The sequence below is a fragment of the Odontesthes bonariensis genome, chromosome 10 (assembly GCF_027942865.1).
Source record: "Odontesthes bonariensis isolate fOdoBon6 chromosome 10, fOdoBon6.hap1, whole genome shotgun sequence".
In the NCBI taxonomy this organism is placed as follows: Eukaryota; Metazoa; Chordata; class Actinopteri; order Atheriniformes; family Atherinopsidae; genus Odontesthes; species Odontesthes bonariensis.
The window spans coordinates 26,784,954-26,799,732 of record NC_134515.1 but is presented as its reverse complement, the minus strand read 5'-3'; the positions used below and the strand labels follow the sequence as shown (position 1 = coordinate 26,799,732).

General features: G+C 39.8%; 1 protein-coding gene across 2 annotated transcripts in view; it reads left to right on the top strand.

Annotated features, from left to right (window-relative positions):
• The first annotated feature begins 1,381 nt into the window (after positions 1 to 1,381).
• The window catches only part of scube3 (signal peptide, CUB domain, EGF-like 3), an 83,075-nt gene continuing 69,677 nt past the window's right edge, over positions 1,382 to 14,779 (top strand). For both annotated transcript variants that reach the window (XM_075474964.1, XM_075474963.1), the window contains exon 1: positions 1,382 to 1,755. In XM_075474964.1, coding sequence (XP_075331079.1) covers positions 1,656 to 1,755 — 100 coding nt within the window. In that variant the 5' untranslated portion in view covers positions 1,382 to 1,655. The remainder of the gene's footprint in view (positions 1,756 to 14,779) is intronic.

Sequence of the window (14,779 nt, the reverse complement as noted above, 5' to 3'; positions counted from 1 at the left end):
AGATGTTTTTGCTCTAAAAGATGCCTCCTTAAAAACAAACGTTTCACATGTCATTGGTGGTGAAATGCGTTGCAATGTCTCAGTGGGTTGTGCTGCTGGTAATGCGAGATGTTTTTATGCATCTTACACCTCATACCTCTTCTGGTCTGGGGAGGGGGGGGGGGGGGGGGTAATGATGTGCACTGAGTAACTCGTGATCAGTGATTTGCAATAATGGTGGATGTGGAGCTTCTTTTACCCTCACAATTGTTCAATCTTTAAGAACATACTGGCTTAAAAGGCTTTTGAAATAAAAGCTTTAGAAATACATTTCAGTACAGCTGATTTCTTGCAGCAGTCAGGGTTTAATTATTCAAAGCAAATATTGATGAGATAAATGTTGCAGTCTCTTACAAGAAAGACTCAATGCTGACAAATATGGTGTTGGTTATGATTTGGAAGCTTATAATAGAAAATGTAATTCCGCATTCAGGTTTTGTTTTTCCTCTTCTTTTTTTTTTTTTTTTGATTCGATGATTCAAAGAAAGTTTTCACCAAATTTTCCTGTAAACAATCACTGATTATTGGTTATTACAGCAGAGGAAGGGATTCATCCTGAAATGTATTTGGACCAGCTGGTGTAACTTGTTCTTTCAGCATATTAACTTCATATCAACAAAGCTTTTTAGTTAACAAATGCAATTTCCTTGATGTGCATATTCTTTTATGCAAGTTACTTTGGTTCCCTCATGCAGCGATAATGGGGATAGAAAACTGCTTAAAGCCCCCCATTCGACCTTTAATGATGATTTGTAAATAAATCAGTTGAGGTTGAGTGAACTTGATTTGTTGTTGACAAGTTTTTTTTATTAGTGAGACAGCATCATCACATATGCTTCAACTGTGATCCGCTGAAAACGCGCGTTCATTGCTTCCTCGGTTAGCCTGGATCACCTACACTCTGCTGCGTAAGAACAGATTGCAATCTCCAAGCCATTATAAATATTTCCCATCGGAGTCGTTTATAAATCCATCCGCCCTCCCGTACCCTCTTCTCAGCCTTTGCTTTAACTACGCTGCCGTAACGGCAACTTGTTTTTTGCGCAGGTGACACCAAGCAGTCGACTGCACGAGCCCGACCGTGCACATGGTAACCTCTATACACCTTGAGCCTAATCAACAACTGCGTGTAAATTCCTGCAGAACAACAAAAAAAGGAATCCGTGAGAACCAGTCAGAAAAGAGCAGGAGCAGCAGAGGAGTCCGGAGCGCAGCGCGGACGCGTCTTCCTCTCTCCTCCCCCTTCAGACCCCGCCGAGCACTCCATCTCTCCGTTTTCCCCTCTCTATCTCCCTCCCATCTCTCTCTCTCTCTCGCTCTCTCTCTCTCTCTCTCTCTCTCTCTCCCCCTTTCTTAAATTGACATCGGGTCTGGGCTCGAAACATGATAACAGAAAAGCCTCCTTGCGCACCGCGTTGTCGGGCTGTCCTCTACCCCGATCACTTGAAACTCAAATAAGCAGGCGTTCAGAAGAAAAAGAACCGCACCGTATCCTGTCAGCGGGTGCTAAGAGGGAATTACACGAGACGTTTATACCACACACTCACCCTTGTATGTGCTCTTGCGCATCGTGCATCTTAGAAAGTGCTGCTGTTCAACTACAGTGAAAGTTAAACATGTATCTGCACGCTTTGATACGCGCAAGCCTTGGATTTTTAGGTTTCTGCTTAGTCGCCTTTGTCCAACAGTCAGCTTCAGGAAGTAAAACCACACAAGGTAAGTTTTCACATGAAAATGCCGTTTATTTTACTCATTGTGGCTAGGAGCGAACTCGCTGCATTCCAAATTGATGAATTTAATAAGTGGCTTTGGAAATCTCGTAATGTCTGTCTAAATAAATATGTATTTAGATACGTTGAAAGTAGAACATTTTTCAAATGTATGGAGAAAATGTGTAGTTTTGAGACGTTGATCCATCATATATTCTATTTGATTCAAACAGATGTCCTCTGTTGTTTCAGCTTCTTATTTAGTAATCATTTAATTGCATTTTTGTTGTGTTAATGTGCACAGTTGCTTACATTTATGCAGACTTGCCAAGACAGAAAGGAGAGGAAACATAATAGAGCTGAAATTAGGTTTCCATGTGAGTTTGCTGTTGTTGGAGAAAAGCAGCTGCCTATGATCTTCAGACAGCACCAGCAGTGCGAACAGTTATGTTTCATAGCTAATCCAGCAGGTAATTGTAGTGAGACTACCAGGAGGCATTTGTCACACTCCAGACAAGTATTTGACACCAGCCTGTAACACACACACGGAGGAGTCTCTGTCTGTCAGACACTGCAGCTACAGTACTGTCCTGCCAAGCTGGCTGCCCTCTTGCTCTCTCATCTTATGAGAATTCAGTCAGACCAGACAGACCAGACCACCTTACAGGAACAAGAGAGACACAGTGTTATACACTCAATTTCAGATCCACTCAGCTGCCTCCCCACAGTTTTTCATCACTTAATTTTCCCACAATACAAACGCCAAGCCAGAGCTGCCAGAAGTATTTGCATGCAAAGACACATCATGGTTTCTGTGTGAGGGTTGATTGTGGTTAGTGATGTTTTGCACTCACAAAAAGACATCTCTCGGGCGGTCGACAAGGCAAAAAGAGAAAGGGGGTGGGTGACTATTTTGCATCCTGGGTGGTCTGCCCCCACTTGTGGGAAAACTCAATATTTACATTTTGCAATTAGAACTACTTTTTTCTCACTTTATTTTCCACAACATCGATTACACACTTCCTTGTTGTGTGGAATGCTGCTGTATGAGAGTTGCTCTGTAATGGCATGCACCTGTTTGTTGGTCAGCGAGTGAAAAGCAGTGGATGACCACTTGATTGGCTTCTCCTCCAGTTCCTGTTTATCAGTGTAAAGCCAACAGCTCTGCAGTGACATATTATCTGTGTTGGGCTCGGGAGTTTCTTGTGAGCATATTTTGTGCCAAACTGAAAATAAATATTGTGTTTGATGTTGACGGCAGCTCTGCAAGCTGGAAAAAATTCTGAAAAATTGAGAAACAGACATGAACAATGACTGAAAAAAAATCAATTTTGTCAGCTCAATATTTATTCAGTGCAGATGTTGTCTTTCATCAATGTCAGTCTAAACATGGCACCGTATTTCTGGCATCAGTCATTACTCGTGAAAAAAGAGTGAAAGAGCAGTGGATTGAGGAAGAGAAGATTTGAGGATGTGGTGGACAGAAATGACAAAGAAGTGAGAAATGAGAGTGAGGGAATAGGGAGAGATAAAATGCACAGAGATAGATGGTGAGTGAGCAGCTACAAGTGAGGGAAAAAAGACGACGAAAAGGGGAGCCGTATACGTCATGGCAAATCACTTTCCCTCGAACAGAGTCGGGAGCTCTTTGCTAATGCAGCGGCACCAAGGCAACGGTTGGTGTGGGGCTGACATGCTGCTGTGGCTCGCTGTGTTGGTGTAACCTCTGCTCCGGGGCCTGGGGGTCTAAAGACGTAGGGCTGCCGGAGTGAGGAGGAAGGCCACATGCAGGCCCTGAAACACTGTGGGAACCGAGCAGCCCTGGGCAATATGAGGCCCAAGTGATGGGGAGGCTTACCTTGAGATGCTGACTGATTCACCACTGTGAACGCGATGGAAGGGAAAAAGAAATCCCCCAAACACTCACTCACCCCTCTCGTCTTGCTTTGTTTGCTTTGTCCCTGCTTCCTTTCCTTTGCACTTAATGAAGTAGCTGTGCTTTTTCTTTGTCGGTCACAAGCAATGACTGCATTTCAGAGAGCTCCCTGTCAGCCAATGTGCTAATTGTATTTATGCAACAAGAAAAAGATGAGTACAGCTCCCCTCTGCCCCCTTCGTCCCTTTCTCTAGTTCTCTCCGGCCCACTGTTGTTGATATAAGTCTCATGCTTAACAGTTGGAGAGGTTCTTTTCTCCAGACATACCTGTGATCATTGTGGCCATAAAGTTCTGACTTCATCAGTTCACAGGTCTTGCATCAGGTTTATTTAGATTTTTCAAACTTATGACACGGTTTTGAGTAGCAAGATTTTGCAATGTAATTCATAGTTCTTTTGGTAAATTGTCTTGGTCTTTGAGACCAGAGCTTAGCCTCCACTGCTCCTATTAACTGCCATTTCTTCATGACATTACACGCTGAGAAAACAGCTACCTGAAAATGCTTAGCTTTTTTCTTATAGTCTTCGCATGCTTTGTCATATGCAAAATATCAGGGAGCTGCAAAGAGGAATGCAAGGCTGTAGATTGTTGGGACAAGGATTGAGGAGTTAAAGTATTTGTAAAGCTTTGAAGTTTGCATCAGCTGGACTTCTTAAAAGATGAATGTGAATGAAGTAAGATCTTTGTGTATACATTTGCATGGCGCACCTTTCCTTTAAAGTTCTAAAATTGTTCTTAAAATGTTGACATGAATCCTTGCACTTTAACTTTATACCTTTTAATCGGTTCAGCATCAGCACTCTTAAAAGATATTACCAGTAATGGCAATTTTAACTAGGACTGCCCAAGCTTGCTAGCACTGTATGTAAGTACATATATGCGACAGTAAGTGATTGCACGGGCTGTGACTGTGGTAATTTGGCAGGTACTTGAAACACTATGAGAAGCCACATGAAAGAACCATTTAAACTGAGCTTTTAATTGTGCTTACCCCTTTGGCCTTGAACCTCTCACAGTGTGTTGCTCAACAGAAATTAAAAGAAAAAAGACAGATAGTCAGAGACTGTTACACCATCTTCTATGAACCTGGCAACTCATGGTACTTTGACACAGCTTTAGCTTCTCTCTCTCTCATAAAGTTCATTCTTATTTGAGAGGCTGCATGGTGTCTACACTGGTTCTGAGTCCTAACAAGCTTCTTCAGTAGCATATGTGGAGTTGTTACTCTTGTCCCCTCAGAGACTGCTTGTCCCTGTAAAACAAGCAGGCACAAAAGTCTCTATTTGTTTGCCAAGGTGCCGAGCACTGCTGGTAACTTGAAGATGTACAGTATTCAGGTCAGCTGGGAAGAACAGACGTCTTTTGTCCTTACTGGGATGCTCTGTGTCTTGGAGAAATTAATGACACTGCATATCAGGCCATTACAGTTCACTCACTTTGTCCAGTTAATGTATATGAGCCCCTAACCTGCGAATACCTTTTTTCCTTAACAATGTGCTTGCTTACGGTAAGAGCCAATTGTGTGTCTATCGTCTCTCTTTGCACCAGGCACACGGTTCTAGTTATGTTCTCGTTATAATCAGAGAGTCTGAGGCAAGCTGAGCCTCGAGGTGGCCCCCGGTCACTCAATGATGAGTGGGTGGAGGCGAATAGTTCAGCATCTTTTTAACACTCAGCAGACACACTCCATATGCACTTACTTCACACGTGGTGCTCCAGTGCCACTGTACATGTTGTTACAAAGTAGTTGAGAAAGCAGCAAGATTATGACCTTGGCATTATTTGAGTGGTGAAAACAGTTGATTTTATGTCCAATGTCCAAGAGCAGTGCAGGGTTGTATGGGTATGGACTGTGGTGATTGATTTTAGACTGGATATTAACGATTGTTCTTAGCAGAAAGAGGTCTCCCAGTTCCAAAATGAGGTTTTAATGTAGCTGGAGTCATTCAAAAACCAATTTATTGTGCCTAATTAATTTGAGTTTTTTCCTTTCCTTTCGTGTGTGTCTTTCGTGTGGCCAAGCTGCAGCTTCAGGCAAACTTTTTGATTTAGTTTCAGGGCAGACGAGCTACAGAGTGAGCACCACATTTACAGGGACATGTAAAGTCAAAACTGTCTGGAGGCGGATTCAGTGGAGCTTTGTTCTGGACAGTTGCTCACTTTCATCCTGGCTGATGGAATGTAAAACCAAGACATTTTCCTCTCTGCAAGAGTGTGTCAAAGATTCTGGCCTTAAGAAATTTGATTTCTCTTTTGAAGGACTTCCAATGAGGAAATTCTTACATTACAATGAGCTGCATATTTGCTGGGGTGATACTATTTGTTGGAAAAAAAAAAAAAAAAGATTCTGCGTTCCTGTTCAGAAAATCATGCATTTATTAGTAGAGGTTGACTGACACTGGTTTCCAGTGATCATCTCCAATTATTTAGAGAGCAATAAGGCTGATAGCAGATGTATTATACCTGTATCATGTTGTTATCCACCCTTTTTTTTAAAAATTATTTTTCATCAGATACGTTTACTTTTATGTCTAATTTTGATTTAAAAAAAATGGGACAGAAACAATGAAAATCAACACATTTAGCCAAATTCAGAGTTTAATATAAGCTCTTTCAGAAAGGTCAGTTTTTGCTTAGTCTTAAAATTAAAGAAGCTGCCAGCATTTGTGAATGATTTTAGTCGAGATGTGCTACCATCTGTGGCGCAGTGTTAGAATGCCACAATGCCAGAAATGAAAGTAATCGCTGTGTTCAGATATTTTGCAACCCATAAAATGAAAGTATGCAGTAGTGATGATTTGATTCTGTCACAAACTTCTATAAGCAGCCCAGTCACACTAATAATTACAGTTCTTTCAGAACACTAATGTTTTCCTATCAAATACATTCAATACAAAATTACCAGCATGCTATGTCAAATGTAAATAAAATATGTATGTGTGTGAGATTCAAAATCAAGGCTTATCGTATCATATTTTAGTGTGTGTGCTTATTTTTTTTTTTCTTCTTTGTTTTTTGGACAACTAATCAGTCTTTATATTGTCATACATAGCACTGCCTCCTCACTAAGATAAGAGTTTTTGTCTTTTCCTCACCAGCAGTTGCTCTGAGATTCAAGCTGAATCACTTTGAAGCTAAGACTCATAGCTACAAAGGTTTAAGCTAAGTTAGGAGTTCTCTGAGAGGATTGTTAGAATTATTATGGATATGGCACCGATCGAATCAGGCCAATGTTCTTAAACGGATTCTTGGGTGTCTTTCATACAATACTCATGTTCTAAACTTGGGCCATTACGGTGCAAAACCATTATAGCCACCTGAAATGCTTGTAATTTAATGGTATAGTCAGCATGCTGGTTAGCGTAGCTTGTGGCACGCACATTGGGAGCATTGGAAGAGGTGCTGCTTTTTTTGTTCACATCACAAAATACACCTCACAGAACATTCAAAGACTGGAGACCGCATTTTAATAATCTGGAGTGGTAGCTACCTCACGTTTTAGCTGGTTGCCAGGTAACAGAGTGAAAGTTTGACTTTTGACCTCCAGGCTCACAGAATTGTTTTTCTTAGATTTTGGTATGGTTTGTATAAATTAAGCAAACAAGATATTTAGTCAGCTTTAGCACTGCAGACAGAGCCAAACTAGCTGACCCTGTGTAGTTTCCTTACTAAGCTAGACTAACTCTCTGATGGAGCGCAAACAAGCGCATTTTACAAAATATCTAATAGTTAATGTTTAACTGTGTAGTGTACATTTATTTTTGTTTGAATTAAATTGAGTAACTCCGCTCGTCATCAGCATGCTCAAACTAAATGTGAACAGTTAGCTCTGACTAAATATTTTGTAAGTCTCAGCCAAGTAAAACCATGACCGGTGGACACAGCAGATTTTCTGCTGCTAACCTTTGGGAACCTATTAGCTATTGAAACCACTCTGTTACGGTACCTTACATCCTCTTGCTTGAGTAAAAAAATCACTTTATCAGCAGCTAGAGAGACTCTTGTGACCGCTATTTGTCACCTCCTTTGGAATTTTTGCAGAGCTGGCTGAGCTGCAGATTTCAGGTCCAAAAGAAAAAGAGAGCATCTATTTCAAACACCCGCCCTTTCTTGAGAACACCAGCACAATTGCTTTGTAACCAGTGTCCAGTGGTTGACGAAAAAACATTCAGAAGCACAAAAAGCAGAGCTTGTTTGGGATTTGTTTATTTTTCAAGGCTTTAATCTGAGCAATATGCTCCAAATGATGCCTGTGATGCTTCTCTCATATATGGCAGTGTGGTTAAGATTAGAAAACTCCCTCCTCTCTCCCTCTCACCCTGTCAGTGGCCTTTGTTCTCTGCAGATGCGGTGCTGTGCTGACAACATCCCCGTTGGTTTCGGGGGAGGATGGAGTCAGTGTTGATGACACGCCGACCCCCTCTAGTTTTAGACTCACCTCCAGAGCCTCCTTCACAAGTGCTGATGGCTCAGTGAGGGACTTCAGCGTACCTCAGATCATTAATTCTTTAACCCCCACTACTAATCCCACTTTTGTTTTTTTCTGTTCTATTACTATCAGATTGCAGATACTGTGATTCAGGAAAAGATATAAAGAGAGCCCGTCATCACTACGTCTGTACTAAGCTAATGGCTGATGCCACAGCATCGCTCCTTCTCTTTTGCCCTCGACTTCACTCTCCTCTATGACCTCTGTGCTGAATAATGGGGCTGCGTCTGTCTTTGAGAATTTGGTGGGGTCAGAGAGGGACATCATTAGGCTGGTCTGCAGTGGTCAGCGTTGCAGGAGGGGGTTGGGGGTCAGAGAGAGCCTTGTTTACAGACTGTGTGTTTACATTCCTGATGGTGAGCGCCAGTTTTAGAGACTGCTGGAAGTGAAAGGAAATGCTCTTATTCTGCTTAGTAATGGAAAAATCCAACCCAATACATCAAGGAATCCAAATGAAAAAAAAAAGAAATATATATATATATATATATATATATATATATGAAGTTATTTATTTGGTGGGCTCTAGCCAGTGGATTCTGTATAGAAAGAGGAATGACTTCACTGATGAAGTTGAGACTTCCTAAGTCGACGAGGGCATGGGAAAAAGCATACAACCCTTAGCAGTATTTAGTCACGTCTGTTTTCTTAAAATAACACAATGTACTTATTAATAACTGATAAAAGATATATCAAAATAACTCCTCAAATTTCTGTGGATTAACTTAGTAACTGTTCAACGATTTTGAGCTCTACAGGCATGCAGTCCTATTTAGTGTAATTTTCCAACATAATCACAGCATCCTGACATATTTGGAGTCATATGCTTAACAAATTCACATTAGGACTATTTTGACACCACTGTATAATATATGAGAATAAATTTACATTTAAGACCAAAAAAAAACCCATAAGAACCATTTAATGATATGTACAAAGCAGTTTCTCTTAGTGTGGATTTTGTCATTATGCTCCTCCTCATTCTGATTTATTCATTTGCTCATATCTTGCAGTTTCAAATATAATGGAATCCTAACCATATTACATGCATGTTGACGGCATGGGGAGACAGTGTTTAGGTAAGCAGGTGTCAAATGATGGAGATTTGACAAACAGAAAATGTTAATTTATTTATGTATGTGCCAGTTGACACTTGCCAGACAGGATGCGGTGCCTCACTGATCCATCACGATCTGAATTTAATGAACAATTTTTGGGACAGTATACAGCTTTTTGGTGAATATAGAAAAAAAGCACTTGTCAATTGCCAAGGTTGCAATTCAGAACCCTTTATTTTAGTTTGAAAAAAGAATCAATAATGATTACGATAAAAACTGTTTGGATTTTCTATCAAATAATAAGGCTAAAGAAACAGTTCTCGGTCTGAACACTTTTTATGTTTTCTTTTAAAAATAACTTCTTTGCACATTTCATAAACATGACAACAGGTGAGTCAATATTTGGTTGATAATTGAGAAGAAAAAATGTGCTGCTTTTCAAATACTTAGCGGGTTGCTTTCATTTATAAAAACGAGTTTTAATGAGGGTATTTTAGTCCGTGCTCATGCCACTTGACTTGTCATCTCAGTTCCTCTTGGTTGAGTTTGAGCTGCAACATTTAGTCATTCAGTTCAATTTAACATTAAACGTTAAAGGATAAGACCGTTTTTTTTACATTGGGCCCTTGATTTCACATTATAACATGATGTTCTACTCACCCCTGCTTGTTGTTGGTAATTTGGAGCTGTTCCGAAGATATTCGAGAGGCGTCTGGCTGCTCTCTTGAGATATTCGGCCATGAAACGGTTTCCTATGGGCAAGTTTATACAGGCACAAACTATGCTGTTTATAATTTATTAATTACTGTACACTAGCACTGATAACGTGGAGGTGCGTCGCTTACTTAAAAAAATCCGGGTTACTAATTTTGAATTTTAGCCGAATGAATAAATAGGCAGCAGGTCTGTGGGCTGTCTGTGGTAGTAGCATGACGAGGACGTCAGTAACACCCACTTTACGACAAAAATTCAAAATTACAGTAACCCGGATTTTTTTAAGTAAGCGACGCACCTCCACGTTATCAGTGCTAGTGTACAGTAATTAATAAATTATAAACAGCATAGTTTGTGCCTGTATAAACTTGCCCATAGGAAACCGTTTCATGGCCGAATATCTCAAGAGAGCAGCCAGACGCCTCGCGAATATCTTCGGAACAGCTCCAAATGACCAACAACAAGCAGGGGTGAGTAGAACATCATGTTATAATGTGAAATCAAGGGCCCAATGTCAAAAAACCGGTCTTATCCTTTAATCAGCTTATTACAAAATAAAATAATTGGCAACTCATTCAAGTCATTTAAAGATAAGATTTAATTGGTTAAGATAATCAAGAGAGTGACGAAAACAGTAGTTCCTGCTGTTAAGTTGCAGCACATGCCACTTATTTATATTTACAGAGAACTTTACAGAGACAATTGCTCAAACTTGCCAATTTTCTTAGAATTTTCAGACCCTTTGCAAACAAAGTGATCAGTTGTATAAAGGATAACATTATAGTAGACCAACAATTAAGGAACATTACTGTTTTTAATTGTGTGCTTTTTTTGAAAATCTTTTACCCTTCCTGATGTGAAGGTAAAAGGTTTCATCTGCCATCTCCTTACACATACTTATGTGAAATACATCAGCAGTAATGACTGAGAAGCTGTTAGGCACTTCATGCTTTTTGAGTGAAATGTTAGTTGAGGTGAGTGCGCTGTCTCTCCACATTTAAATGAAGTGCATGTCCAGTCCAAGGGACTCCACATTTCTGAGCTTTAGTAGTTAATAGCTCTCTCACAGCCTACACAGTCAACCATTCAGTTTATACTTCAGTTTGACAGGAAATAACTAAAAATATCACACTTGTGCTGTAATTGCTATGTTACCGTCTTTATAGTTGGTACTGTATCTGGCCAAAGCAGCCACCAATGAATGTAATTGCTGTGTAGAGAGGAGAGTGTCATGTCAGTTAGCTCTGGTTCTATAAATATAAGATATAAAGCTGGACTAAGTGCCACCCATCTAATGTATAAAATATGCTCCATAAGGCCAAGAAATCATTAATGGTTAAGGACATGCGCAAAAAAGGGGTGAAAATCAGTTGAAAGGTACAAATGAATTTCTTGTCACTTTGGCTCCTAATAAGATAGTTACTGGTTATGCTCATTCAACGCAGTAGACTTCTGACACTTGGAGAGCGTCATGTCCGCCTCTCACTGTGCTCTCTTAGTATTACTCTATGATTCACTTAATTACTTTAATAAGTGTTTTCCTTCTTGAGGTGGTCTGGAGGTCGGTGAATCATAGTCTATTAAGGCCACACATGTTAAAGGAAAGGCACAACACCAGATGCTCGGTCTATGATCAAAATCACAGGGAACGGTCATTATTCATTCACAGAGCTTGGGCTCGAGGTACCTTGAGAAATGTTTTATAAATGACACGAGATGAGTCGACTTGCTCCTCACTCTGCAGTCTACATGCATATCAAGGCTTCTCTCTGTTTTGTTGGGAGCGCTACAAAAAGCAAAGCTTCTGTATGTGTTGGACACCCCATGTACACATCCAATACACTTTAGAGTTTGTGTACAGATGCTGAGGAATGTAGAATGACCAATACAGTAGGAGATTGCTTTATTTTTTCTTTTAACTGTAGGAGCAGGGAGAGATCTTGAATCTTTAAAAGACAAACTACAGTATCACTGCATTACTTGTTTAGTGCTTAGCCTGCCTGCTGTCAGTTTGCTTGAAATGAAAATTAGCATCCATTCAATTTATCTGTTAATTACAGTGCAAAATCTCATTGAAATTAAGTCTACAGTGCTTGCTTTACTTTTCAAGCTAATTATGCTTAAAAAAAAAGTGTGAATTTGCAGTTTCCCCATTAGTAAAATTCTTCATAAGTGAATAATATTTGTTTGTTGGAAAAAATAAGATAAAGATTAATTCACTTTGAGCATGAATATTATCATTGAGTCTTTCCAAGCAAATTATTAATTGAGAAAATAATTTTCAGATATTTATTGTAAAAAAAAGTTGGTTGTACTCCACAAAAAAAAGGTTCACCAGCCATTTACTCTAATTTTGCACTTTCATACAGTTAAGGGACTCAGAGAAAGTAAAAAAAAAAAGAAATCTAAAGACTTTGTTGGGCCACTTAGGATATCCAGACTTTTTGTCTTGAATTGGTAGCAAGCTTCGAAACCACAAAATCCTGCACTTCCCATCTTCCCATTGCAGCTTAATAGTATCTCCTGTCCAACCATCCTTGCCTTCTGACTGGGAAGGTTTTCCGACCAGTAGTTTGTGATGCAGACTTTAATGTGTGAACACCGTTTACTGCACCGTGTTCAATTTTTCTCAGCCTGCACACTACCTGCCTTTGTGTGTAAAAACGGAGTGCATCTTTACAAGAGAAATCATGAGTGTAGTCTTGTAATAGACGTAACTGGCAGTGAGTGGATACAAGCAATGTAAAGGGAAAGCAACTGAAAGCCTGCAGGCTCCTTTATATGTAGACGAGGCAAATGTGCAGATCTGCACATAGTAAAAGTCTTTCAGCAGATTAATGTGCCTGAAACTCATCCTGCATGCTTTTTTGCCATTTATCTGCTTCCCTTTAGATTTAACTGAGGTACTTCTTGCTCCAAGCAGGGAGCGACCTGTAGCTTTTGAAGTTGTGACCACAGCATTTAAAATCCCAGGATCAGTCAGTGGTCATGACTCCTAAATGTTTTAGAGCGTGTGAAGGATGAGTGTAAATATTCCGAATGGTAGCAGTGGATATTTTTATCCACAACTTTTTAGAGGCTTGCCAGACAACAAACAGTGCGTCCCTTCATTTGCAGAAAAGAAGATCTTGGCAGTAGCTCTGCTGAGATGCTAAATCTTGCCTCATGTTGTCTGCATTTCAACTATACCTTATTTTTTCACCTTCGTGGTGGGTGTAGTGTGCTGTCGTGAACAACCTAAAACTGCACAATTAACAGTGTTTGATCCCCCCATAGACCCCCAGGTTAAAGAAAAGAATTGCATCATGTCAAATAGATTATACCTACAATGTAGCCTAAAAGTGTTAGTTTGATATCATGATATGATATATACACACATGTAAATGCATAATTTTGCAACTTGGTTTGAAGCTAATTGTGGTTTTAAGCCACTTAGAGACTGAATACAAAGACGCTAAGAAAGGACTTCTTGGCAAAGCAAGAGAGGTCATGTTTGAATGATCTAATGGTTTGGACTGTTTCCATATTTAAAGACTTTGAGATTTAGACAACACTCAAAAACTAATCAGTGTTTGCAGCAGAGTGTTTTAAGTTCAAAACCAAATATTTTAAGACGATCTTAGGAAGCATTAGACTTTTTCTCTTCTTAAATTTTTTATTTCTCTGGTGTCATAATATTTTTTCTGTGGTTTCAACAATTCTAAATGAATACACAGAATATTCATATATATATATATATGTATGTATTCAGTTACATTTTTCAGCTATTTTTCAGGAATGATCAGCTATATTTTCAGCTACATTGCTTTGCTTTACAACAGAAACTGAGTTAACATCATATGGGTCATTTAGAACAAATACAGAGGTAAAAGAGGCAAAGAGGATAAAACAGGTCTTACTGTGTGTTCTCATATTGCACTGCTGCTCTGCACCTCCAGTGATTATCCAGACCTTAACCCCATCCTGTTGAACCGCAACCCAAACTATAGTGTAAGTGTGGTTCAAAGATAGATAATTACAATACTTTTCTTTGTAATTATACACAGTTTGACAAACACTGATTCCAAGAACACACTTTAATGGTGTTGAACCCAGCACCCTTCCTCATTTGCCCTGAAGAGCTAATGGAAATGAAGGATTTAATCTGAAAATGAGTTTCAAGAAGTAATTTCTTACTTCTTCTCCACAAATATCCACATTTGAAAAGTTTCTGCCAGCAAAATATGGCCAAATGTTTAATTGCTCTCATGTAATGCAAGACGTAGACTGGTATTTGTGGGCATTATTTATGAGCTGGTTGCAGGCAGCACAAGTTAAGCTAAAATCTATGGGTGTTCCAGCTCCAATGGGTCTATTTCTGTATCTAAAGCAAGGTTGATGGTTTTTGGGGGGTGAGCAAAGCAGTTTTTTGGGCAAAGCAAACAGTGAGGGTCTCAACACTCAAAGTAAACATTACCCTGTATATGAACTACACGCCTTCGGACCTACAATTCTCCCACACACTCGTGCTCTCCCCTCTGAGTCTCATTCCTGCGAACACCCCTTTCAGCCAGCCCAGTTAAATACACTGCTTATCCCGGGGCCTTTCCATAAATCAGAGAGGAAACGCACCTCTGACAAGGTCTCACCTCCACAGCCAGCAGCTCTCTGTGGCACCTCCGAATCGCATGTGGGGCCTGCTTTTGGATAAATGGAAGAATTGCGTTTCAGAGTAACGATATTAATTATGACGATGAATGTTTTTTCATCCAGCAAATTGAATAAATCCATCATTATTTACCCTGCAACCTTTTCTAACTAAAAACTGCGCTGCTGAGTAAGGCCATGTAATGATGT